The sequence below is a fragment of the Mycteria americana genome, chromosome 9, assembly GCF_035582795.1.
Source record: "Mycteria americana isolate JAX WOST 10 ecotype Jacksonville Zoo and Gardens chromosome 9, USCA_MyAme_1.0, whole genome shotgun sequence".
Lineage (NCBI taxonomy): Eukaryota > Metazoa > Chordata > Aves > Ciconiiformes > Ciconiidae > Mycteria > Mycteria americana.
In genome coordinates this window covers 31,334,769-31,362,149 of record NC_134373.1, presented here as the reverse complement: position 1 = coordinate 31,362,149, position 27,381 = coordinate 31,334,769, and the positions used below count along the sequence as shown (strand labels likewise).

General features: G+C 39.3%; 1 protein-coding gene across 1 annotated transcript in view; it reads right to left on the bottom strand.

Annotated features, from left to right (window-relative positions):
* SLC49A4 (solute carrier family 49 member 4) overlaps positions 1–27,381 on the bottom strand; it is a 70,552-nt gene that overhangs the window by 22,432 nt on the left and 20,739 nt on the right. Inside the window, exons 2-6 of the mRNA XM_075512528.1 lie at positions 26,909–27,002; positions 13,025–13,293; positions 7,247–7,376; positions 1,412–1,520; positions 711–778 (exon numbers count right to left, since the gene is read on the bottom strand). Coding sequence (XP_075368643.1) covers positions 711–778; positions 1,412–1,520; positions 7,247–7,376; positions 13,025–13,293; positions 26,909–27,002 — 670 coding nt within the window. The remainder of the gene's footprint in view (positions 1–710; positions 779–1,411; positions 1,521–7,246; positions 7,377–13,024; positions 13,294–26,908; positions 27,003–27,381) is intronic.

Genomic DNA, 27,381 nt, shown 5'->3' with positions numbered 1-27,381 from the left:
TAAAAAGGGACCCTCAATGAAGAAAAAGCAGCAGCCTTTTGGAAGGGCAATCCATTCCTTGCTTTTCCACTCCCCAGGTCATCAGCATTCATGATGGCCAGAAAGAGCCGTGTCTGGATATTTAAAAAGTGTAGGTATAACCATACCACCCACAGCAGTACTGCAAAAAATAGTTAGGCCATATAGTAATCCAGCAACCTGGCCAAAATGGGCCCCGACTAATTTCTCTGTCAAGGAATGTAACGTTACTGTGGGTAGGCTGCTTGTGGTACATTCCCAATATCCCTTTGGGAATCAATATGCCCAAAACCATTGCAGGAAGGAGACAGACACTAATTTCTTCAATGCTTTCCAAATATGCTACAACAGGGCTTCCATCATACCAGGCAGCTGAATTCACAAGAACTGTGTTTAAAAGGAGCATACAGGAAGCACTTGTCAGGAGTAACAGTATGACTTGCCAAACTGAGGCACATGCACGTGGAGTTCTCAACCCCCAGCGACCACTAACATGGAATATACAAATTATTGCTCTACAAGAAACACATCGTAACCCCAGAACTATGCTTTTTCCATTTCAAGTATCTAGAAGATGAGAGAAAACAAGTTATGTTATTACAAGGATAAGCTAACAAGTTATGTTATTACAAGGATAAGCTAAATGACAACCACAGTTGAAGAAATGGAGAAGGACATGTAATTATTCCTACCTTGCCATTGCTATGCCAACAACACAACCTCCAACTATAGACCAAAATCCAATCCAGCCTGCATCTACCTGACAGGAAAAAAACAAAACAAAACAAAACAAGAGAAATGTGTTAAAGCTGAGAAAATAAGATGATGAGATGTTACTTTCAAAACAAATTGTGTGCAGGAGCTGCAAACCGCTCGCAACAGCCCCCGACAACAATCTGAAGTGCAAGACTTTTTCTAGGTTATTCAAAAGGAAATAAATTCACTAAAAGAAAGTATGAGTAAGTAACCTATGCCCTAAATGTGACCTCTCTTTATAGAATCTGAGTAATGTCCTCTGGATTTTTATAATACTCTATCAAAAGCTTAGAAATCCCCTTCTCCCCACTTCATCTTTTCCACCTGGTAAACATTATTTTCTTTTACTAAAGTTGCAGCAGCCAACACCACTCATTTGTTTAACTGCCTCTTCCTTCTTGTCAAAAGGTGTGTACAGATCTGAAAATACTCACTGCTGGTGGAGTCAGCGGGAAGAATCGTGACAGTTTGGGATGCCAAAGCTACAGTTTATTTTGTTTAAAATTTCAGGAGAAATGTGGTGTGTATGTATTAATAGCAGCTTAAACGTAAAAACCTGATGAAATTGTATGCTCGTGCAAAATAAAAACATGCCACTTACAACATAGCTGCTGATTATCAGTCAGGAGATACTTACTTGGCTTACGTGAACTGGCGTTAATATCAAATCCAAAACACCAGACCAGCCAGAGAAAACACCCAGTGGTATAGCATAGGCTAAAGCAATCATCAAGAATCGGAAATTGCTGTGAAGACAAAACATATGCAATTAGCTGCAGCTTATATTAGAAATTGCACCAAGATTAGCTGCTAGAGTAAATGACACCCTAGAATCTATATTCTGCCCATCAAGAAAAATAGCAGAGGTCTGAAGAAAGAGTGAGCCAGGAAAACCAAGAAAGGGATCCGGCCATGTCACTGAAATTCCAGTAGCTGAGATGTTACTGCCTTGGCACTGTGATAATAAAAAAAGCAGTCTCTCCACATAGTTCAAAGATTTTTGTAACATGCTGGGCTCATGTGTTTCTCATTTCCGCAAGCAATTTTTCTGCATTTGCATGGGCAACCCACTTAGCCTACGTGTATGTTAGGAACAATAAGCACTAATGTAAACGACAAAAAGCGTATTTCAACAATAACATCAGAGATTCATACTTTTTGAACTGTACTTTTTTTTTTTTTTTTAAAAACTGTTTTACTTCCCTTTATTTGGTGAAAAGCAGGGAGAGCTCTGGGAATGAGATGGGTACAGTTGCAAAATTGGAAAATTTTGACAGTTTGAAGTGTCAAAACCCAGAGACAAGTATAATATTCTGCTCTAAACAGTCAATGTGTTTGCTTCTTCCTCCCAATTAAAACTATTCAACCTTTAGTATGCAGTGAAAATTAAGCAAAGCTGTGTCATCATCTTGATCGTACACAGCTAAACAGGAATGGACAGACGAATACCACCACCAATTTCCCCCACCCACCCACCATAACTGAAAGCAAATGCAAAATCTTTGCTAAGAGACATCCAACTTTTCCTCAAAAATGTTTAGATTTTGGAATAAAAACCAGAAAATATACTTCAGACTCTGCAACACTGATATTTTAAAGTGAAGAGATTTTATGGTGATTCCAAGGTTATCCCATGGGATGTCTGTGTAACCACAAAATGTGGCTCCCCCCATTCCCAAAGAATTGACATAAAATTGATCCTCATCAGTACAAGTTCCTTGGTATGCAGCGGCAATTTGATAGCACATAGTTACAAAAGCCAAGAGGGAAGGAAAGAATTTCAAATACTCTCCAAAACATTCAGAGGTTTGCAGCTTACGCTGTTTTACTCTCCTAGAAGATCCACACACAGCACACCAGCCAGAGTTTTTTGCACTGTTCTTTTTCACACATCCTCTTCTTGAATAACACATTTCTATCACATGAACATATCCTCTTCTTTCAATATCATTCATGTCAGATTTATTTTTTTAATGCAAAGAAAAACAACTTCCAAACTTTCAGCTCTTCCACACACTGCTTTATTTCTCTGAATGCTAAAGTGTTTGCTGTCTTCCTGACAACTTTTTTTCTCTCTTAATAATGCCATACTCTTATCTAGTCTATCCTGTATCATCTTGGCAACTCTTAAGGCCGGTTTTCTGATGCTATGTAATACTATCCATGTAAATGCTAATTCAACATCTGTAGAATAAAATAAAAGGGAAAGTGCCCATTTTGCATGGACATTATATAGCCATGTCATAATTGCAAAGAGGGAACAAGTCTGAATGCACTCTTCCAAAACAACACTTGCTCAATATTCAAAATCTTTGGCTATCTGAACCTCGTCTTCATTAAAGAGCTGCTTTTGGTGGAGGTGAGTATTTTGTAACTTACTTGACCAAAATCTCCTGTGATGTATAAGTCTTTGTCCTGGTTTCAGCTGGAATAGAGTTAATTTTCTTCCTAGTAGCTGGTATAGTGCTGTGTTTTGGATTTAGGATGAGAATAATGTTGATAACAGACTGATGTTTTAGTTGTGGCTGAGCAGTGCTTACACTAAGTCAAGGACTTTTCAGCTTCTCATACTGCCCTGCCAGCAAGGAGGCTGGAGGTGCACAAGAAGCTGGGAGAGGACACAGCCAGGACAGCTGACCCCAGATGACCAAAGGGCTATTCCATACCATATGATCTCATGCTAAACAAAAAACCTGGGGAGGTTGGCCAGGGGGGCACGGCCGCTGCTCGGGAACTGGCTGGGCATCAGTCAGCAGGTAGTGAGCAACTGCATTGTGCATCACTTGTTTTGTATGTGCTTTTATCATTATTATTATTATTCTCCCTTCCTTTTCTGTCCTATTAAATTGCCTTTATCTCAACCCATGAGTTTTACTTTTTTCCCCCGATTCTCTCCCCCATCCCACTGCGGGGGGCAGTGAGCGAACGGCTGCGTGGTGTTTAGCTGCCCGCTGGGTTAAACCACGACAGTCTTCTGTAACTCAAGCAACGAGACAGACTGGCACATGGGGTAGCTGCTCTGTGCCATATGCGACTCCTAGTCCCAATAGTAGAGAACCAGCTCTGTATCATGACATCCTCCGGTGACAGAGGCTGCCACCCTGACTAGTCTCCAGAATAAGGAAGCCGACCAGGAGAAAGGGTGCATGGCAGTGACAAAGTGGCACCAATCACCAGATGTCATTCTGTCCCCTTGTCCAGCAATAGCTAGCGCTGGCTACATTAAGTGCTAAAGCTATTTGAAACATGCATCTTAAGTAGCAGCTTTGCTTTCCATGGCTCCAGTCACTTATATTTGTTTTTGCAATTTTGCAATTGCTCCACTGAAAATAGAAAAATGTGCTGTCTGTCACACCATCAGTTGGTGAACCCACACTGTTTTCCATCGTATCAGCCCTTATGACAGGATATCAGCATTAGCCTCTCTGTTAAACCATTCTGCTGGAATACGAATTGGCTTTTTCTTCTGTTTTTTCAGAAACCTACTTAATGCCACTAGAATCCATAAGACAGGCTGGTTCAGAGGGGAGCACCATCAAAGTCAGTCACCATTTTCAGAATAACTTTGACAGCACCTATTAACATCAGGCACACTCTGAGCAGATTCCATCACTGGATGGTGATGTCATATGAAAGTTTCATGAAAGAAATAATGATGACTAAAAACCCTATTATGAAATTTCAAAATTGCTTACCTAGTCCCTTGAAAATATAAAAGGATGTAACCAGCTAAAAGCATCTAAGTACTTCAAAGCAAAAAATCACGACGTTTTCTTAATGCAGATTTTATCTTATCGACTATTTACTTGTATTAGAATTTTTTCCATAGAAATTTGTGGCATATTCTGAAATAGGAGGAAAAAAAAAAGTCATATTTGCTTCACCCAAGAAACTGAGAAAGGGAACCATGCTTTTTCTAATGGAAATTCAAACTACACTTGCCACAGTGTGTGATAGACTGTTAAAACATTTGGGCTTAGCTCCCAAACCATGACTAATCTGTCATCTCCCACTGCAGGCTGAGAGAGTTGGTATCAGGAGATAACCACAGATCGGCTAATCATTATAATCTGCCAGAAGCAGGAATCTTCCAAATCATGAGGAAGAACCAAGTTCCTAAGCAAGTCCCAAAAAAACGGCCTACAGGGGATGGTTGACCCTAAGAAGATATTTATAATACAACTCTGCAAGAAGCAGCTCATGAAGATGACTGCTCAAGGACCTAAAGGCATGAAGGAGTGTGGGAGTTGCAAGGATGTGATAGATCCCTTTGGTTTCCAAGAAAAAAGGTCAATGACTTCAATGGTAAAGTTATGCTATGCAGCTTTATTTTGAAGTAATAAAACTGCAGCCTGGGGGAGAGAAGAGGGAAATGATGAACATCTCAATTCTCATGAGTGTTTTTTGGTGCATAGTTGGTGGGTCAGCTCACCAGCTCACACACATCATAAAAGCCTTTACACACAGTTCTCATACCAGAGGGTAAGTCTGCAATACAGGGGAAATCATGATTTCCTGGTACTCATCAGCTGATTACCTTCAGTCTACACCATTAAGTCAAAAGAAAGACTCTCTGTGCCAAGAATTATGAAGCCTACATTAGGCAGGCAACAGAGCTTAGAAGCCTAACGAACCAGATGATGGATTTCTCTCAAAGCACGGCAGATACCATTTTCTTTTATAAAACCCCCTCTCTTGATGGATTGTTGCTGAAAGGCTCCCCAAGATAAGTGGGTTTAATGATGAACTGTTGATTGTTTCATGTACAGAGGAATGAAGAAGTGCCTTTGATAAGGGGTAGCATGGAAGAATGCATAAAGACCAGAGGGAAGGGAGGTATAATGATCTACCTGACTGCATTTTAAAAAACCTCTTGGTTCTTGGAGACACTATAAACTATGCTCATTATTTAAGCGTCCAGTTTGTTTTCTTAAGTTTCATTGATTGTGAATAGTAAGCCAGCTCTGCTGTTTACCTCCTGACCCTACCAGTATCTCAGGTCCACTGTTTACAGCACTTTGAACAAGCAGTCTAATGGTTATAAAGCTCCCAAACGGAGTACTGTCAACAGAAATTTTATATTTCACCTGTGGAGTCAGTTGCTGTTTGGATTTCTGTTCAACAGCAACATTTTTACAACTCAGCCCTCAGGCGGGGTCTCACTGCACACCGGCTTGGGTGCGTAACAGCATTACTGTGTGTACTAAGTGTCCTTACGGGAATTGCTATTTTTTAATATCCTGAGTAGGTCACTTTGCAGACTAACCAGCCAGCTGTACTCACACCTTCTCCCAACTGCCAGCCTGCTCCTGGATGAACACACAGGATTAAGCATCTTGTCAACTATTTACTCCCCCAAACTGAAACAAAAGCCTCCAAAAACAAAAGAAAAAATACAACGACAACAAGGGATGAGTTGTTTTTGCTGGCTCTAAATACACTTTTAGAAAGTACAGCCCACAACAGGTCTGTAATAACTAAATGCCTAAAGCTCCACAATCACCAGGTTTCGAGCAGCTCTTTGCATGCAGACTCAGCTCCTATCACTACATCACCCAAGAAACAATCACGGCAAGAGTTTGAAGCTCGCCAGTGAAGTCAGCCATACTCTCTGCACCTGGGAGCAATTCTTCTTTGCCCCAGGAAGTTCGTCTGTGCAGTATCACATACAGGGCACAGGCCTTCACAATTATTCAGCATTAATATTACAGTTGCTTTAGCTGTTCCTCTGAGATCAGATTCCCGTTACACAAGACACTGTACAAACACTGGGGGACGGGACTGTGTCTTACGGAAAGAGCCCAAGCGGGAGAAGTTGCAAAGCTGGAGATCTCACTTTCTTCATAAACTTTTTTTTTTAAACCCAAAAATTTAAAGGAAACTAACTCACCTTTGAACTTGTCCAGAAACACATCTGGAGACACTTCTCCTGTCCACACTTCATATTTTAACATACAATTAATGAGACTTAATAGATCATATAATGGTTTCAGATAGTTCACTCATTGCTCCCATGGCTGAATGAAAGCAGCTTGATACTCCTTTGAATGACAAGCAAACCCCAAATTCATTCCAATATAATAAGCATGGAAGAAAGCAGCCTATTAGTTATTATGCCCAGTGTTGTTAATTGTTATCTCACACCTAGCAGTACGCACCCTGTTAACAATCTTGTATAACCTGATGGAACAGAAGCATTGCATAAGAAAAGCCATGCTAACAGGATGACTAAAGCAGCATTGGTTCTGAAGGACTCCGGCATGAAGGCTTGAGATATACCCAATGATTTAAAATTTAATGTCTGCTTTTTAGCAGTTAGCATCCTTTTATGTCTCGGCATTAATATTTAATTTGATTTTGTTTAAAAGCACTACAAACCAACTTGTTTGTTCAATGAGAAGATTAAAGCACACTTGTTTTTATTTATTTAGGTGCTGATCTGCTTTGAACTGGAAACCCAGTGAGGACCTACCTTAAGAGTCTGCAAAAACTTCTTCTGTAGCTGAGTCGCTGACTTGCCGCAGCCACGCTGGGAGGGAACGGAGGGCGTGAGGGGAAGTAGGCCAATGCTGCAGAAAATATCAAGGAAACCATTCCAAATTCTAAAGAAGAGGGCAAAAAAAACCAAGACTGAGAACAGATGTTCGCATCGAAATACTTATTTCAGTACAGCATTGTTATCAGCCAGCCTCTGACACATAAATCCCACCACAAGTGCTTTACTGCTCCCGACAACAGAACTCCATAACTTGAAGGAGAATTTCTTTTTTCCTCCCCAAGCAAGATTTCAAATTGAGATGGAGAATCAATGAGATGGAGAAATACTGGCAGTCCATTCCAGTGACAGAGCTGCAGAGAGCCAGGCTCACACCTGGGGAACTCAAGGAAGCAAAAGGAAAGCTTTTGCTTTTTCTCTTTAGAGATAACTGCATTATGAAGATTTGGCCACGTTTCCTTGCGATGGAAGTTACGCAGTGCAGGTAACAGCGTGCTAGAGACTTTAAACAGATGGGACTGGGGAAGCCCCAGGGCATGGAATGACAATTACTCGGCGTACAGGATGATGAAGGCAAACAAAAGGTCAAGCAAGGCAGCATCCCGGACACAAACAGTATTACATGGCAACAGAATATAAAGAGAAAAGCGTAGGGGCAGCCATGGCTCAGGAATAGAAAGAGCATGGGTAATAGGGAGAAAAGTGAAAGAATACACCTGTTTGCAGATGCTCCTCTTGTTCAGCAGCAGGTATTCTACATCTTTGAAAAATTTCATAGCAGAAATTTGGACCTGAACTTGCAAAGTGATGAGCACTTCATAGAAAATACTCAGCAAGCCCCGTGATCAGACATTCTGAGGAAAAACAACTCTACCCACAGTCAGTCTAATTAATTTGTTTTACAGGCCTTTAACAATGTATATCATGTTCTCCACAGTCCTCAATCAAAATATTTCTCCTATCCCCTTTGAAAACAAGATTCTTTGCTGCTGGAGAGAAAAATGTATAGCTGAAGTGTGTGATCTTAAAAGAACCTGTGATCTTATAACAAAGAAGTGTTCACCGACACCACAAATAAATTCCAGCAGAGGTGGATACTCAATTGCGTTCATTTTCTTTTTTCTTCTCTTTTTTAATAAATCAATATGAACATGGCACTTTGCCAGCTCTTCTGCTAAACCAGAAGAAAATAAATTCAGGAAACTGAAAAGTAAATAACATTCGGAGTCTAAATGGATCAGCTGGAGATGGGGAAGGGAAATGAATGCTTCTATTCGGTATATGGAAAAAAAGTCTACACTAAATTTCTTTTGAAGGCATACCGGGAACGTGACAATGCCATTCTTCACAATCAAATACTACAGGATTCATTTTGAATTATGTGGTGTCTCTTTTCCTGCTGTGGTCTAATTCCATGTTTTGAGGGTCAAGGGCACTTTAACTAGACCTTCTCACTGTATCTCCTCTGCTCTCCAGAAAATAGATTAATTTCTATCTTTGTGTACATTGTTTTTGAGACCATGAGCAGTGAATAAAGAACTGCTAAAGTAACCGATCATCCCAGATCTAAGAAAGGGATGAGATGCTTTGTCACTACAGGATGATACTAGATAGGGAAGCAAGGCTTGCCAAAAGCTGTTTATCCCCTTCTCCTGCATCTAGGTCTACATATAAGTTTATAGGTATACATATGTACATGCGTATGTACACTTTAATCACATATTAAAGGAAGATTTCAGACTGCAGACAGATATAGCCAACAAGAATGTGACCACACAAACTTTGTCCAAGGTGCTTATTATTTAACTTCATTATACTGCAATGCCGTAAGGAGAAAGGCTAGATCTTTTTCCAAAGAATGTAAAACACGTTGATAATTTTTTTAAGTCACAGTAATATTTTATAACAGGTGCCCATCTGGGGCCTCTTCTACGGGTTGCCTCAAGATTCCTGCCAGTCAAATTGCTGCAGTAGGAGCAGTATAGTAACACTTAATTTTTTTTTTTTTTTTTAAATTATTAAATTCAGCATGCAGCCCTTGTAGTACCTTCCTGTAACTCTTTAATGTTTCCCAGTGTTATACTTTCCAGGCTAACAAATTTGCCTCACAAGCACTGCCCTCATGCACAAAAGAAAAGAGCAGAATTCACTTTGGAAACTAAAGCAGCTCCCTCTACTGAAGAATAAAAGTCTTCAGTGCCATCTTAGCTTTGTGTATCGCACTTGCATCTCTATCAAAAGTCCAGTTGACGCCAAACACATCCGATTTCTTACATGTTGCATTCCTTCCTCATTAGAAACCCACACCTTTATCTCCATCATGATTTACTCTACCAGACTAGATAAAGAAAAATACATTCCCAGGACAAGTTTTAGATTGTAAGTAGGGAGTAAAAGTAAGCAAAAGAGAAAAAGTAAGAAATAGGTCAATACTGAGACCGAGGGAGCTGCAGTCACAGAGGAGCTCTTCCACAGGAGCTATCAGCTTCTCAACAGCGCAATGGATGCAGCAAAGCACTTGGAATTGGGCAAGTCAGCATAAATTAGTGTGCAGAAACACAGCCGTGTATCTCTCTTGTTGAGGACTGTATCTGGAATGCTTCACAAAAGCTGGGTACCATGCCACAGTGACCTGTGACTGTCAAAAGTGGAGAGATGCCTGTGTCTTAGCCTAGGAAGTAGGCATCCTGCTGCCTGTGTAAGCCCCAAACAAAAAAGGGTTTACAGAGACACAAGCCTCCTTGATACAAGGCCTTTTTCCTTCAGATAGATTACTCATAGCACAAAAACCTACCCAAACCCAGAAACCCTCCTCCCCATCTTGTCCTGAAATGTAAAGGGGGAAGGAGGGCACTTTACACACACACACTTTTTTTTAAACAAATAATGATTTTACATTGATATTTAGGAAAGCACATGGCTAAAAGCTCTGGCTGCAGTCCAGAATAATTCAAGCTTCCTTATGCGATTCAGGTAATACAATTCAATCCTGATTTGCTACATCTGTACTATTTCAGCTGTGAACCAGAATGTGCAGCGACACAGATGACACAGAGAGAGGCTGTGGTAATTCAGCTGAGCTCTTAGTCCACGTTTGAGATAAAGGAAGAGCAATTTATTAAAACACAGAAGAGACTGGAGTTAACAGAGCAATTTCAGAATGGGTTTATAAGCAATTGCTTCGTAATCATGTTTGAGGTTAAGTCCTTGGAAAATTAGCACACTCTTGGCATGCTACTGATCCCAAGTTAACAATTCACATCATTGCCGTCTTTTAAAAGTCATCACCTACCTTTTGGAGGCTGCTTATCTAACGCTACCTCACACAAAAGCAACAAGCTCCATCACAAACACAGCACCATTAGGAATGCAGAGTGCTTATCCGGTGAAACTGGCTTTCCCATAGTATCTGAAAGGAGAAGTCATACCAAGCCTGACCACACTTGCTAAAGAAGTGGGACATTTGGGTCCAGCTCCTTGTTCTGCTACATTCTGCAACACCTTTACTAGTAATCTCTGAAGTCAATTTGAGCTTCGTTTTCTGCCCTGCTGATTAAAGGGACAAATAGTACCCTACCACACCTACCAGGTATTTTTTGTTCCGCACGTGAACAGAGCTGTACAACTACCACGAGGCAGTCACCCGGCGCGAGGCAGCCTTCCTCCCACCTCTGGAGCCTACCTGGCATAACAGGGCAGAGGGGACCTTGCTCCTTCAGCTCTCCAAGGAAAGAGGGCTGAGGCGAGACAGGACAAATCCCACGAGGGATTCAAAGCAACCTCCTCTTTGACAGTTCCTACCCTTTTTAAACCAGCTGGACGGTTGCCACCATCACTGCAATTCACCGCAGGCCAGTAACGTTCACAAACCAGCTCTTTTTCATTGCCTGAACAGCTAAAGGGGTTGTAGCTCCTGAAAAGACGCACCCGGTATGACACAACCACAAGCGCAGCTGCTCAAAGAAACCACCTCTGTTCAAAGCACTTTCAAATACTAGGAACTACAGATGCCCCACAAAACACATTTCCTAGGAAGCTGAAGAGCTGCTGTAGGATCATCTTATGCTGGCACCAACGATCCCAAACAGGTCTACGGGATGTTCCCAAACCCTTGCTGGCTCAGAAAAGCAGAAAGAGCTGTGCTCAGACATGGGGCAGGCAAGACACACCTGTGAACCTTGACGGCAAGCAAGATCCATCCCAGGTTCTGAAGAAAATGCTTAGGAAAACCTCCCAGAAGAGAACAGAAGAGAAAGTGAATCTAATGGGCTGCTGAGAGCAACAGTTCCAGTGCTACCAGACTCAAAACAGTGGTTTTAGGCACAAAACTGTACTTCCTTTAGGTGGATGAATTCTTCTCTCTCCATGGAAAATCTGGAGAGGGAGAGCTAAAGCACATCTCTAATTGCTATATTTTTCCTCCCCTTACCCGCTGCTCCTCAGGACAAAAGCTGACTTGCCTTCATTTTTCTTTCTTTCACACTGGCCATTTTCATCTGCCATGAGATTTTTGGAACCTAACATCATATTTACCTCTGAAAAAGGCCTAACCAAACCCAAATTTCCTTGTTGTTCCAATACATGAGTCCAGTAAAAAGTAGGTTACTCAAAAATACTTGCTGAAATAGTGATCCAACTTCTACTAGGCTTTCTTTAAAATGAACAGTAAAGTGGCCCTCACCCAACAAGAGTATTAACTCGGCAAAATTTCCGTAAGAATAACGTCCAAGAATAAATGATCGCAAACATCTAACTCAATCCCATAAACCTGCATATAAACTACACAGTATATATACTTTAAGACTTCTGGAACACTTAGGGCTAACTCCTGGCTGAATTTCAGAGGCTGCAATTATAAGGGGGGAAAAACCCAACCAAATGTGCAACTGCCATGACATGGTAAAGTTCAGCTGCTCTTAATGCTATACCAATTTATATCCACTAAGAATCAGATCGTAGGCTCTTAAGCCACTTAAGCAACTCTTTTTCTTTAAAGCTTGCTGCTAATTCTTGTAAGTGACACAAAGAGCCATAGAAGCCATTGCACAAAAAAGAGCAAGGACATAAAATCTAAGTTATATCAGGTGAATTTTATATCGGTGGTTTTTTCCACTAAACTGTTGTCACTTCATTGAAATTGCTCACCACATAAGAATTATGTGGCTTTAGTTAAAAACAAAACCTATTGAGTTTTAATTTTAATGTTAGATTCTTAAATACTAATAATCTTGTCACATTTGAAAGGCATATGCAAGTCATAAATTAAGGATGATTTAATGCAGGAAATAATTTAATGCTGAAAGACTACTGGATTTCCATCCTTACAGAAAAAAAAGAAAAAAACCCAACCTGTCATGGACACATTTTTTAAAATGAAAATTCAAGAAGCAAAAACCAGTTTGGAAGCTCAGGGAAAGCGTAAGCTCTCCTAGGAGACACTTCTCCTAAGATCAGCCGATACAAACAACTGAAATACTTCATCTGGAATATCAGTCTGTACAAAAGGCTATTTTTAAATCTTTCCTACACAAAAGGGAGAAAAAATTAACCCTTCTGATGGTACAACATTTTACCACTTCATTATTTTCCATCAGTCAGTAACTGTTTTCTGTGCAGACCAGCCACTAGAGGGTAGTGGTTCACAAGTACCAAACACACACATTAATTGTGTACACATGTAAATGTGTACACATTACACATGTAAATTTTTAATAATTTTTTGCCTTTTTTTAAATTTTTATTTTTAAACCACACCTGCATACAGCACAGCCTCAATGCGGTCCTTGATGTGCTCAGTGTTGCTCTGCGACACCAGCGGGAGGTGAGATGTTCCATTAGGAGATGGCACTACAAGAGGTCCCACTAGAAATGCGCCAGCAGCACCCAGGTAATTGAGCAGTGACGCGATGGCTGTTGCTGTGGCACGTTCATCCGGAGAAAACCACGTTGTGGAAAGAAATGGTGCCGCATTCATCACAGTTGGCCCCGCCAAGCCATTTAACAGCTGCCCTCCATGAATCAGCCTGGAATAGAGACCACAGTCATTTGGATGACAATTGCTTGCTTTTTTTTTTTTTAATTAAAAAAGCATGTAAGCTATTGAGTGCTGGAGATGGAGCGCCTGCACAAAGAAATGAAAGTCCTGTGCAAAAAAAGGATATTCTATATACTAAAAGAAGCCCAATTAGACTGATTTAAAGAATCCAGAGCTACTCTAGTGTCATTACCTCAGATAAATGGGGAAGCAAATGTTCTCTTCAAAGCAGTAAAGGAAGAGGGAATAAAAGAGAGTTGCTTTGCAGAAAAAAGATATCATGATAGGATATAAAAGTAGAAAAGGTGTAGTAGCAGGAAAGCTTTAAATTACAAACATCTTAAACCTGACCCCTTGCCCGCATAAATCCCAACGGAAGATTTAAATTAGTTATGGGCAGATCCAACATTGAAACACTTCAGCAAAATACCCTGCATATTTTTTCACTGCATTATTTATTTTTATTTACACACTCAGATGAGCTCTATGTGCCTACAGATGAGGAGGCCGGGCTGTTGAGGTTTCCAAGAGAATCGTCTTCTCCAGCAATCTGGCCATTCTCAACATACTGTTGAAACAGCCAAGCAAACCCAGATTTTTCTTGTTTTTCACACTCATTGGGATTTAACAGATAAGACTGCTGACAGAACAGAGATGGTACTTCCAAGCAGTGAAGTCTCTAAAAACTTTGGCTTAATATTAGTACAATGAGCACATACAGAAAGGACTTTTTGAAGGCTCTTCTACACGTGGAAGTCAGCCAGAAACCTTCCACTTTGACTTTTCCAAAAAGTGATCAGCCGTGAAAGGCAAAAGCATTTTGGAATTTATATAAAAACCTCATGTCTAAAAAACAGCTAGCAAGTCAAACAAAACATTGCAACCCTCCAAAGTAGACCTATCCATTGTGCAATAAAATGGTGGCAGATGATATTTTTAAATGGGTGGTGTTTTTCTAAGCATAGCAGGAACTCGATGTTATTGCTGCAAGACTTGAGTTGTCAGACATAAAAAGCTACGGCCTGAAAATGGGGAAACATAAGCTAGCATTTAGGCAATGTTTCAAGCCACAAATGGTTGAATAACATACAGTATAGCAGGAGTTTTTTGTAAGCACACAAAGGAACAAAATATGCAAAAGAAATGCTGACAGACTCTTTATCAAATTAACAAACGAGATTGCAATAAAAAGGAATAGATGCTACTGATTCTTAGTGGATTAAAAATTAAATTTTTAAACAAAATTTATAAAAACATACAGAAAAAAAAGAAAAAGCTATTACATATCATCTGAAGGAAACACTTTCCAAGCTGGGACAGCAGTAATATCCACTCTTAAATATAAGCAATTGCAACTTTTTTTTTTTTTTTTTTTAAAGTTCATATAGCAAGGATAGATTTCATTACCATTTGTTCATGATATGCTTCAGATGGACATCACCAAGGCATGGTCAGGCTTTTTTAATGCTTGTTAAACTAAGCCCCCCCAATAAAATAAAATGAAATAGTTTTAAATAAATAAAAAGCACTATCTAAATAATGCTCTGGTATAGTTTTCTGGAGGACACATTACATGAATCCCTTATGGTTACTCTCCAACGCAGTGTACTTTGGACAAATCAAGGTATCCTTGTGCACTTTGGTATTTTCATTCTATTTATCTCACCATGTCCCATTTGCTTAGGGACATGGTGTAGTGGTGAACTTGGTAGTGTTAGGTTTACGGTTGGACTCGATGATCTTAAAGGTCTTTTCCAACCTATACGATTCTGTGATAATAAGTTATTCTCAAATTTATCCTAAACCGTTCCAGGGTATTTGCAGACCTACACTACATCCCCAGAAACAGCTGCATTTGAGCAGCAAGTGAGGTAACTATTGCAACATATAAAGATTTTATTTCAGTATTTCCTCTTGTTCCAAAGTGAATTTAATGCTTAAATTGTGGCTTTGTTATTGTATGCTAGGAAAACCGTGTCACCACAAAATAACCTTTATAGCTATGGGTGCCATGCTAACACTTCTTTTCACTTATACCACCATGATAATATAGTTTTAATTCAAATACGCCTACTCTATAGAAATGCTAAGGGCAAATAAAACTCACTAAAATCAGAAAAAAGTACAATAGTTTTCCTGCAGTGCCTATGGGCATGTAGGCACTTCATCTGGTAGAAGAAGAAAAGTTTTGTAAAAAACCCTAAACAAACCACCAAACAAAAAACCAAATTCATATCTTGTGAGAATTATATGTACTCTTTTCATGTCCTTACACTTCAGATTTAGATTATGTCTATCAAACTCCACCCTCTGAATTAAGCTCTATAACTGACCTCTATGCTCGAGGCAGACACAGATGTTAATTTTACTTTGCAGATCCAAAAGGAGAAAGTAGTATCTTAATCCAGAACTTTAATTCTACATTACTTTTCTGTCTTAGCGTTTTTCAGAGAAAGCGCCAATTTTTGTCTCTCTGTAGGTCTCTTGTGTTGGTGTTCTCCTGCCTGCTCTCTCTCCTGCCTGGTGTGCTGTCTGTTCCCATGGATTTGCCTCTCCACCTGTATTTTTGGCATTTACCAAGCTTGACATTATCATCCAGGGTAAAGCATCTCTTATCTTCATATTGCTTAATTTTTCAAATCTAACATATTGCGGTTAATAAACACTATTTTCAGACTAAATTGCCACTGATATACAGACCGCTACCTCAAATCCCTCTGCACATGATAACAGCCTAAATCTTATTTTATCTGTTTTTCAATACTGGCTTGAATTAAGCTACTTTTTCTCTGAGAAAAATATTATTTGCATTGTTCCTCTACACGTCCTTAACTCATTTCCCTAGGGAGGCAGAGACGAGAGATTCAAAATGCGATTCAGTACATTTACTAAGTTGCTACTCCGGGAGACATATGTAGCAGCCGCTCCATCTGACAGAGAAATACGAGCACAACAGTGTTGGTGGCTTTTTGCTGTTTGTTACAACGTCTTATCATCACTGCGCTCGATTTTGGCCTCACAGCCCATAGGAGTCTCCTCTTGTACACCATCAGTGCTAAAAATTGCTCCAACACCAACAGACATTTGCTTCTGTTACTCCCCAATTTTCTTCTTGTTTCTGCTCCCGAAAAGGTGCAGAGAACAACTGCATTTTTCCCTGTCACTATTTCAGTTTCATTCTGCACAACAAGATCTCTCTTCCCTGAGAAAAGGGCTAACGAGATAACTTTAGTTCAGGACCCTACCCAGATGGAAAAATATTTTTCAGTCTTATTACACTAACAGGGTAATTTCCACCCGTTATTTATCCAGCTCTGCTCTGTTTTCAGATGCATTATTTACCCAATCATCATCTAATTATTTTCATGTATCAAAAAGTAGAAAGTTATTGAGTTCAAATAACAGAAAATAACACAAGAGTAGAAGGCTTTTTAATCACAATCATGAAGAGAAAATTGGAAAAAAATGACACCAGAAATTCATCCCTGACTTACAAAATAACTGATGACTGTCTAGCTTAAAGCAAAAGTGGGAAGGTAAACATCTACCCAGAATATCTTATTTCTAACCATTTCAGAAACCAGGTCAGGGACTCATTTTGAAATTTCAAGTTTTTTGCACACCTGACCTCTACACTAATGAATTTTTGTGCTATTCCAAACTTGTAACTTGCAGGTGAACACGAGCCCTTTACAAAACCAAACAAAAATTATTTCAGGACTGGTAGTAAATGCTAGTGCTAAATATCATGTGCCATAGCACCACAGTAATGGATACCTTATACATTTACATTATGCATATATCTATCTATATATTAAAAAAATTAATACACAGACATATATACACAGACACACACCCCTTTGCACAAAATAAAGATCACATTTTTTCCTAAACTGGCATCTGAATTGCAAAAAGATAGAACAAGGGGTAGTTCAAATATAGCAATAGAAATTAGAGAAGAAAAACTCTTTTTGTACTATATTGTCATCTCTTTTCCAAATTTTTGTCAAGTCACATTATAAATAACTTAAATTATGTGGTTCTCATCACTTCCCTGAGAGAAGACTTTATATGAGTATTAAGAAGTAACCTGGTTATACCTGCTTTATTCACTCCCTGCTGTCACTGTTGCAATATCCTAACAGGCAACAACAACAAAAAAAACATGTAAGGCTATAAATGTTGAAATTACAGTATCACTGAGCAAACTGGGTACGAAAAAAAGTGAGATTATATAGGAAAAGTTTTAGTGATTGATGATAATACCATATAGTTAAGATGGGAAAGAGCTTCCATTTACAGTTGGCTTTATTTATCTTTTTCTCCCTGTATGGGTTGAAACTTTTCATGCATGGTCACAGTCCATCAGGTACTGGATTTGTTAAGCTATTTAAAAGCTGTGTGTTACGTAAACATTTTTTCTATGTAAAACCCCCAGACATTTAGTGTTTCTACCACAGTATGTCTCATGCCTGGACTTAAGAGAATTTTAAATTAAAGAAAACCTCATTAGTTTCCATACTCAGATGGGGAAACAAAGGCAACAGTAGAGGGAAAATGACTTACTCAAAAAATGACTTTTAATGCAACGGATTTAAACCACAACACTAAAATAAGTCTCCAAAGCTCAGTTCTAAGATGGATTAATTGAACTTGTATTGGGAAGGCCAGGACTGGAGAAGTCGTATCGGTATTTTAGCACTGATCAACAGAATGGGAAAAGAGTTTTCACCTTTTGTTTGGCAGGCAACACAGAGGAAGAGCGAGGCCGTCGGCCTCAGTGCGTTGCTCTGACTCTCTAAACATGGATTTTCTCTACCAGCCTCTGATGAGCCCGCAGTCAACTGGGAAATTAGGTTCTCTGGGTCCTAGAAGGGAGGGGAGCTCATCTCAAGAGCCTTGGGAAGATGAGATTTTGGTGCAGGTTTTTATCCTGAAATTTTTACCATGCTTTTCCTGCTAGCTGCCATGACAATTGACTGCTTAGTCACTATTCAAACTTCTATATAAATGCAATGAAAAAAAAAAATTGGTAATTCAGTTTTGCCGCTGTTTAGCAAAGTGTGAGGAGGAGCGCTAGCCTGCTGCTGCACGAAGACAGCACTGTAGCACGCCTCTTATTCTGGAAAAGCTTAGTAGATTAATTGCTGATCCTAACAATTAACGCAAAAAGGGATTCCGGATAAAGAAGTTAATGTTTTACAGAAATGGATGGCTGATTTTTCTTTCACATGCCTGACATTTTCACTTATTGAAAGAAGTGGATTGTTCAACTCCTGCTAATTTGGAAGAGAAATAAGTTTATATAGCGATTAGCTCATTGTGGGAACTACTGGAAGCAAATGAAAGAGACGCTTCCACTGGAGGACTTCAGAGCACTTTTCAAGTGCTATTGAATTTAGCCTCACTACATGGCAACAAAGCAAGTAAATACCTCTATTCTAGAGTGTCTACATTGATGTATGACGCAAGTTGCTTGCCCAGGAAAAGAAATATGAAAAGACATGGACTTATCCACGTTATACATTAGGAGATTTATTATACCTCGGAAGGAACTGATACCAGTTTTGTAAAGAACCACCTCTGATTTTTCATTATCAAGTTACTATACAAGGACGGAGCTTTTCCTTTAGACTCACAAAAATAAATACAACAAAAGAACCCTCTATTAATTGGGACCTTTTCAGGTACTTTTTAAGGGAAAGATAGAATTAGGGAGGTCAAATTCATGGTTTACAGCAATTCACTGCTATGGAGTATGGGGAGAACCCAATGCAAATGCTGTTCTGATCATAACCCAAAGAGAGTGCAGTAAGGCTCTATGTCTGGAAAAGGACTGGAAAGAAAAATACCTCTGGGTAAAGCAATGAATTCATCTATTAAAAATAACATTCTGAAAGATGAATTTCATGGAAATGCACTTCCTTTCAATATTTTCATTAAATGATATATTTATACTACAAAAGCTTTATGCCTTCTGGATATTCATGGATTGAGGCCATTAGCATTTTTTAGCTTGTTTTTGATGCATGCGACCATTGATATGTGGAATAATTTAAAGCTGTTTTTCCCCATCAGTAAGAAAAACTATTACAAGCAGAAAGCCTGAGTCACTGTGTGGTACATTATCTCCAGCAATAAAGTGAAAAAGAAAAGAGAAAAAACTTAAAAATGTACTTTTGACCATTTTCATCAGGAACTGGGCTCACATTTCACCCCCTGTACAAACCATGGCCTCAGCACAGTTGGCCACATCATTACGGGAGCGGACTTGGAAAGGACCATAGCATCTCCCAGGCATCCCAGCCTCATGCCTCTTCTCCCACTCTTAAAGAAAACGGCAAACACATTTGCAATGGTCTAAAAAACAGTGAGTTTCGGTTTTAAATTTAAGGTGGTGTGTTTTAACCCCAGCTGGCAACTAAGCACCACACAGCCCCTCGCTCACTTCCCCCTCCAGCAGGATGGGGGGAAAGAGAATTGTAAGGGTAAAAGTGAGAAAACTCATAGGTTGAGGTAAGAACAGTTTAATAATTGAAATAATAATAAAAAAATAATTAAAAATTGTAATGAAAAGGAAAATAACGAAGAGAGAGAAAGACAAGTGATGCAAATGAAAACAATTGCTCACCACCAACCGACCGATGCCCAGCCAGTCCCCGAGCAGCGGCCCCCCGGCCAACCTTCCCCCAGCTCTATATGCTGAGCATGACGCCATATGGTATGGAAGAGCCCTTTGGTCACTTGGGGTCAGCTGTCCCAGCCGTGTCCCCTCCCAGCTTCTTGTGCACCCCCAGCCTACTGGCTGGTGGGGTGGGGTGAGGAGCAGAAAAGGCCTTGACTGTGTGTAAGCACTGCTCAGCAATAGCAAAAACACCCCTGTATTATCAACAGTTTCCAGCACAAATCCAAAACATAGCCCCATACTAGCTACTGTGAAGCAATTAACTCTATCCCAGCCAAAACCAGCACAAAAGGATTGGAAAAATAGAGTTACTCTAAAACTATTATTACTGAGAGCCTGCCAAAAGAGAGACAAGGATTTGCAAGGAGAGGAAGCAGCAATCTCAGGCCAAGACCCTGACACCTCCGTCAGACGGAGGAAAGGGACGAGTCGGGCATACAGCGAGAGCCCTGGCAGTACAGTGACAAATTCACTCACATCCTCAAATCATCATGCCATGTTATTGAGCAGCCATCACAGCTGTCACATGGCTGAGAAGAGGGTTTCTTCACTTAAAGCTTTATCCAAGTTTGAAGGATGAGGGCACATTAAATCAAAGCTTCTTTTTGGCATTTTTTTCTTTTTTTTTATTAAAAGTTGGGGGGGGTTGTTTTTCCTTTAAAGCTAACCCACTCCACAAACCCATTATTAAAAGATGACATCTTTAAAGCAACACTAACAGAGGACACGCTCATCAAATATGAACAGACCCAAAATAAACAGCATTGCTGTAAACACAAAGTAGGCAATTACATTATGGGCTAATGAGGCAAAACATACCGAAACAAGTTATCAGGGAAGGGCAGCAGGACTGGCTGCTATCAGGGCTGCCAGGGAGAAAGCAGATGGAGATTACTTAGCACAAGATAGGTCCTAAGTAGGATTTTTTAGTAAAAGAGTAGGAGTGTATGGGAGATACTGCAAATTAGGGAACGGGATAAACAAGACCTATTTAAACATTCCTGAACAATTTTTCTTAGGCCAGTGAAAGAGCAAGAGGGTGTTTTGATTATAATTCAGCAACTTTGATATAAATTCAATTAATAAGAATTCTTCTTTAAGGACAGAAATTAGCCAACAGAATATGAGTCACAAGACTAAGGCAAAGAGCTCAATATGATTAAGAAAATTTAAAGCTTTCTACAGCTGAGGATAACACCTGCCATTATATGAGATGGAGCTAAATATCCTACAAAGAATATAAATTCTCCTCCCTTCCAGCATAGGCTTATACTAGCTGAGGCCTTGTAGAAATGCTGCCCATTAAATATTGCTGCAATACCAGGCCCTTTCTGAGATTTCAGAGTTTCATTTAGTATATCTACTGGACTTACCACTCCAAGAACTTCCACAGGGTCTGTAAACCGCTAATTCAGCAGCTACCCTCGTTGCTGGGGGAGGCAGATGACACCCGCGGTGCCACGGCCTAAATCCAGCACAGGAGCAAGAGGAAAGACCATTTATCACCAAAACTGCCAAGCAGCCTCCTTTTTCCACGAAGGCTGTTTCAGCTGAAGGAGAAGCCACTTTGGCTGCCAGCTGAGCGGCAGCACCGGTCAGCGGCTGCCGGTGCACCACAGGACGCACAGCTCAGGCAGCAGCAGATGGGACACTTAATCCCCCACCAAATCCACCGCTATCATCGATAAATAAGCAAAGCAGGAAAAAATCATCGCCACTTAGGAACAACTCACAGGACCTCTCATCTAAAACAACAGCTTTGGAGCAGAAGTTAAAATATAAAACCTGTGTACAAGATGAAGCTGGTGGAGGTAATAAAAACAAGCTAAACTGTTAAGTTACAGGGGTATAAAAATTAAATATTCCCCATGAGAACCTAGCCATGAATGACCTGTTTCCTTTTTTCCCCTCTTACCCCTTTTTCTGATACTATGGATTAACCCAGCTCAGCCTTCCCCAGCCCTGCAGCCAAAGCACAAACCAGCAAGTGCCATCAGCGCCAGGCAAGTGCTCCATGTTAACATCTTCCTCCTGCGCTCACCAAGCTACAGCATACAAACAGGTAAGTTTAATCATCTTTTTACTCCCAGAACCATGCTTTAGGTTAAATACTTTTTTCATTTCTCTTCTCCAGTGAGTTAGGGAGTGCACAACATGCATCACGCTGTCTTTGTTTCTTACAGGCAGATTCTTCTACCATCCTCTCCTAAAAGGCTCTTTTCATTCCCTGGAACATTTTCATCCCTCTTCTCCACAGCTGCTCAGTTTGGGGTGTTTTTTTGAGCACAGAAGTGTGTTCAGTATTGCCAGGGAATATGAGAATCCTAATGTGTCTTGTCTTTACTGGAACTACCTCTTCTGAGGTGCCCCTTTGCATTTTTCATGCATGAGAATGGTGGCTCATGGTCATTTTAGAGTCAGTAAAGACAAATAATGAGATGATCCCATGTCATTCTTTAGGCTTTCAGGGATGAAAAAGGGAAAATACGGAACTATTAAAGAATAAGTCTAACAAGAATAAAATACAAACCAGGTTGCAACTAGTTAATAGAAACAAAATGTACCAAAGATGTGGTAAGAGCGAATCTTTAAATATAATAAAGGAAAAACTTAACATCAATATATCTAAGAGTAGGCAAAAAAATTCAAAATCCTAAGAAGTGGTATTATTAAAGAAAAAAACCCTTCACATGATCTACCAACTACCGGTGTGTCCCCCATAAACCACTTTGTAAATGACCACTCCTGTTTCCACTGTCATTCTCCATGTTATTGTTTTGCTGGCTTCCCAAGAAATGTTTTAATGGTACTTATTGCCAAGGAGTGCCCTCTCACTGCTGTGACTCAAGGTCCTCAATAACTACTTCTCTGTTGTGAAATCTAATGTGAAGGCCAAACACTACCAGCCCACAGCATACTAAGTTCTAATAAATTGCTTAATTAATATATTCAATACAAATGACAAATTATGTTACATCCTTTACTTCCATGTCTTTAATTATCCTGTCTTTCAAAACATTTTAAGTCATCTTACATCACATGGTCAGTCTTAAAAGCCACAGATTTATGGCTATGGGCTGATTTCATCATTTATTTCCTTCTTTCTTATACATTTCAGGTCATACAGCTTTTTGCCTAGATTTATTATTTTACTATCATATGGAAGACCTAAGCTGTGTGTAAATCTATTCCTAAACACAAAATATTAAATAAATATGAAGTGTCATGTGGGGGGAAAAGAAAAAAAAAATCCTGATTTTGTCTATTAAAAAAATGGCCTCCTAGTAATGTTAATGTTCAGGATAAAATAATCAAATTCTAGAAGAGTCCAACGAAAATATTCACTCAGTGCCAAGCAGCAGTCAAAAAGGAAAGGACTGGACAAAATGCAGGCAAAAAGCATCAGCGATGCTCTTGTAACCTTCAGGGAAGGGAAGAAGGTACAAGTTCAGGAATGGTACAATTTGATAACGTCTTTTTTTTTTTATGTTCTATATAATTTACATTAACTATGAACTAAAAAAATAGGTGTGGCAAATGAGGTTTTAGTAACATTTAGAAAGGAATAATGGTTTGGGGTTTTATTTTTAAAAGTCAAATTCACTGTCACATATCTGGCACATTTGACAAACCCAGAAGTGCGTGGTATGTAAGAAAAATTCTTTTTAACCTCCTTGTCTGTATGATACATACATTAACCTGACAGGTTGGTGGGCTGGGGAGGAAAGCAGGTAAGTAAGAGCATATATTTATGTGAGAGGGACTTTACTAGTCCATGTATAGGTTGGTTCCTCAATCTCACACGCAAGTCCATACTTCCACATTTTTGCCATGCCTTCAGTGTTCACTGAATTTATGCAGTTCTGGCATGGATTCCCAGTACGGTTTTAGGTCACACACTGGCAGAGAACGAAAATTCACCATAAGGAACGGCTGCTTCAAGAGACACACTCAAATGTGCAACCTGAATTCTCCCTCATACAAGTCGTGCATATACATGAGCATCAAATGAACTGGAAACAGAGGTTAAGGTTTGTGTTTAAAACATGACTGGAGATAGTCTTAGTCTGCTGTTACATGCTAGAGCCAAAAGAATAATTACAGACCAGAAAGGAGCTTAAGAATGCACTTGGATATTACAGGTCTGTGTGAGATAAGGAGCATAAAGCAGTCAGGATTAAATGTCAGTCTTAACCGTGATTTCCTCACGTCTGTGATTGCTCCGATAGGTGATGGGCTTTAGTAGCTCTCCTTAATGTTAAATTACAAGAGCTTAGGGAGCAGAGACAGCTACAAAGTAGAACAAAACCCTAAACCTGACAAACCTCATGAAAGTTCTTGTAATTTTATTTATCTTAACTCTGATATAATTGTCCCATGGAAATTCTTCAGTACATTACTGCAGATTTCCCAGGGACTGAAGGAACACATTACAAAACATGCAAAAGCTTTTAAAGAAATTCCAGTTACACTGGCTTCTGAAATACTCCAATATTAGTTTGTGTGTGATCTTGTCCATCTGACTGGCTCCGCAATGTTTAAACTGTCATATTAACACATATATGCATTCCGAATAAGTGCATAGTTTAGTGCTCAGCCAGTTGTTGCTAATGCATTAAGCAGTAATGCTCATCTCAAAAATATTATTTTATTTGGTATCATGCTTCAAGTAATTGATGAAAATTGGCCTTCAGTCTTAGCCCTCAAAGCAATGCAGGTTACCTGGTATAACATCACACAGTCTGTACAATTATTTACAATGCCTCAAGAAACCTTCACTGAAAACCATCCTTTTGCTTCACACAGTTAGCTATAATTAATTCTCTGTAGATTTTAAATCAAACTGTGTAAAAGATCAAACTACTTTCTCAGTTAGAGCTGCAATTCTTGAAAATTTCTCTTTTTTTGTTTTTGAGTAGACTAAGTAAGCAAATGTATCAGTTTCAGCTGGAGATGATGCATATTTTCACAGCATGAATAAATGAAATTAGTAACCTTTTCCATCAGGATTCTGCTCATGGTCTTTTTTTTTTTCCTATATAGTTTTCAGTAAAATGTATCATCATATTTTATACATCGCATCAGACTCTATACAGTCCACAGCCTTTCTTTCCCTAGTTAAAGAAACTGTTCTTTGAATGTTTCTCCTTAGGCATTTATTTCATTGTTCTCCTAGGTCTCCTTGCTGCAGTTACACTGGAAAACCTTGTTTAAAGGTGATCAGAAAACGTGGAAACTCTCCTTCCCACTCCCCAAATGATACCTCACATCTAAATCTCATTTGGGAATGTCTTCTCGGGTTCTTACAGTCTTCATCCTTGCTTTGGTAAAGCCTAGGGCAGCACAAGTCTTTTGGCATAAATCATAAATGAAAAGCTACATAAGACACCACATTTTATTGCATTTAAGCCATCTGGCCCATTTAAAAGATATATATATATGTGTATATATATACGTGTGTGTATTTAATCCAAGATTGGTCAGAATGGATGAACTGGATGTTGAGCACCCCTTAGCATCTTGAGAAAAGGTAAAACAAGGGCACAATGAGGACAGCTCTTCCTGGTCAACTTAACAGTACATTTTCACCTTAAAAGGGTCACTGTGAACGGCAGCACAATATGGTTAGTTCAGCCTCCCCTGCTCACAAAGTCCTTGAACACCACATTGAAATGGGCAACACTGGGCAACTAACATCAGGACCATTCTGGGTTTCCTTATACGCTCACAAAGCGCCTAAGAACTGAAATTGCATCCCCTCTGCTCACCACACTGCACTTAGCTTACTAAGCCATTCAGTACATACTAGCTACTTACTCCTGATCAGGGCTAGTTTTACAATCAATGCGTTTATTACATTCTCGGTCCTCTCTCTGAACCTCTTCCTTTGTTTTATCCATGGTACCCAGTCATCTGCCTTCTACTTCACACCAAACATTTTCTATCTCAACTTAAAGGTTTCCAAGGTGATTTTCAGGGTAAGCAATACTAAGGAAAAAAAAGGAACTTGCTGAAATAACACAAGGACTGCCTGGAAGCTGACTAGAAGTCAAGGGAAAAAAAACACATAAAAACCTTATTTATAAATAAGTTCTTTTCTTTAACGCTTACATATTATGCAAGCATAACTAGTGAAGATCTAGTGCTACTACTGTTTTTAAAGAAACAGAAAAATGTAGTAATGCCTTCATCCTTCAGCATGAGAAGCAAAAGAAAGTTAAGTGAACAACAAGTGATCCATATTCCCTGGCTGTACAAAAGGAGTGCGATTCCTGTACTTACCAAGGATTCCCAGGTTCAGGATAGGTTGACGGGACAATTCAATTGTTTGGATTGTGCAATTTTTAGGAAAAAATCTGTCTCTATCTCAAACTCTTAAATTGCATGTGTACGGAAGGCATTAATTTCAACCACAAAGAAAGTACAAGTCTACTTTGGAATGCAGACTGGAAGAGACTACATGAAAAAGGCCTTTTTGCGTAAATTCATCTGTCTCACTGCACAATCCCATACATCCAATATGAGAAACATGAACTAATTATTTAACATTTGCATACAAATTACATATTTTTGGGTTTTGTGGCATGGTTCCCTGTGTGATCTTGGGCCAGTTTCTGAACCTCTCTAAATCTCTGCTTCCTTGTTTGCAAAGCAGATTAATATTAGTTATGCAAGGATGGGGTGAGGCTTAATTAAGTCAAGTTTGTAAAGGGCTTTCTGATCTTCAGATACTATGTAGAAGGACTAGAAAAACCAATTCAAGAAGCAAAGAAGCATGTAAGCTTACATCCACACAACAAACATTTGGCGTATCAAATTCACACAGAAAATTTGTACTAACATTTCTTTGCAGTAGCAGCAAAAATTACATTAACAGAAAGTATAAAATATGTATATTAAAAATAAGTAATTCACTTACTTCTTCCTAATTTCTAGGTCTGAAACTGGGACACATCTCAGGCCAGCTCCCAATACCATGAGGGATGATGTTAGTAACACAGTTACCCTCAGACCTAAGATGAAAAAACAACAGTATTTTACAAGTTAAGTCAGCAATGTTGCAAAAAAAAAATGTTGCCTAGATATATGTATTTACATGCAGTCTCACAGAAGTAATGCGTATCTCTTTCAAATCATAAACACTTTGGTGCTGATATGAATTACAGATACATTATGAAATCCTGTGTTATTTTCTGTTATTTTCTATACTTACACTCCAGAATTACAAAGGCTTACTCTTGGCATACTATAACACAGGACTGTACCCAAAATCTTACAGGCATTCTTGGAAGTGAATAGTGATAATAAAAGTATCATCAAAATGTACAATATATTCCCTTTAGAATTAGAAGCATCAGGGAATATGCTCCAGTGTGTGATCTGACATCTAGG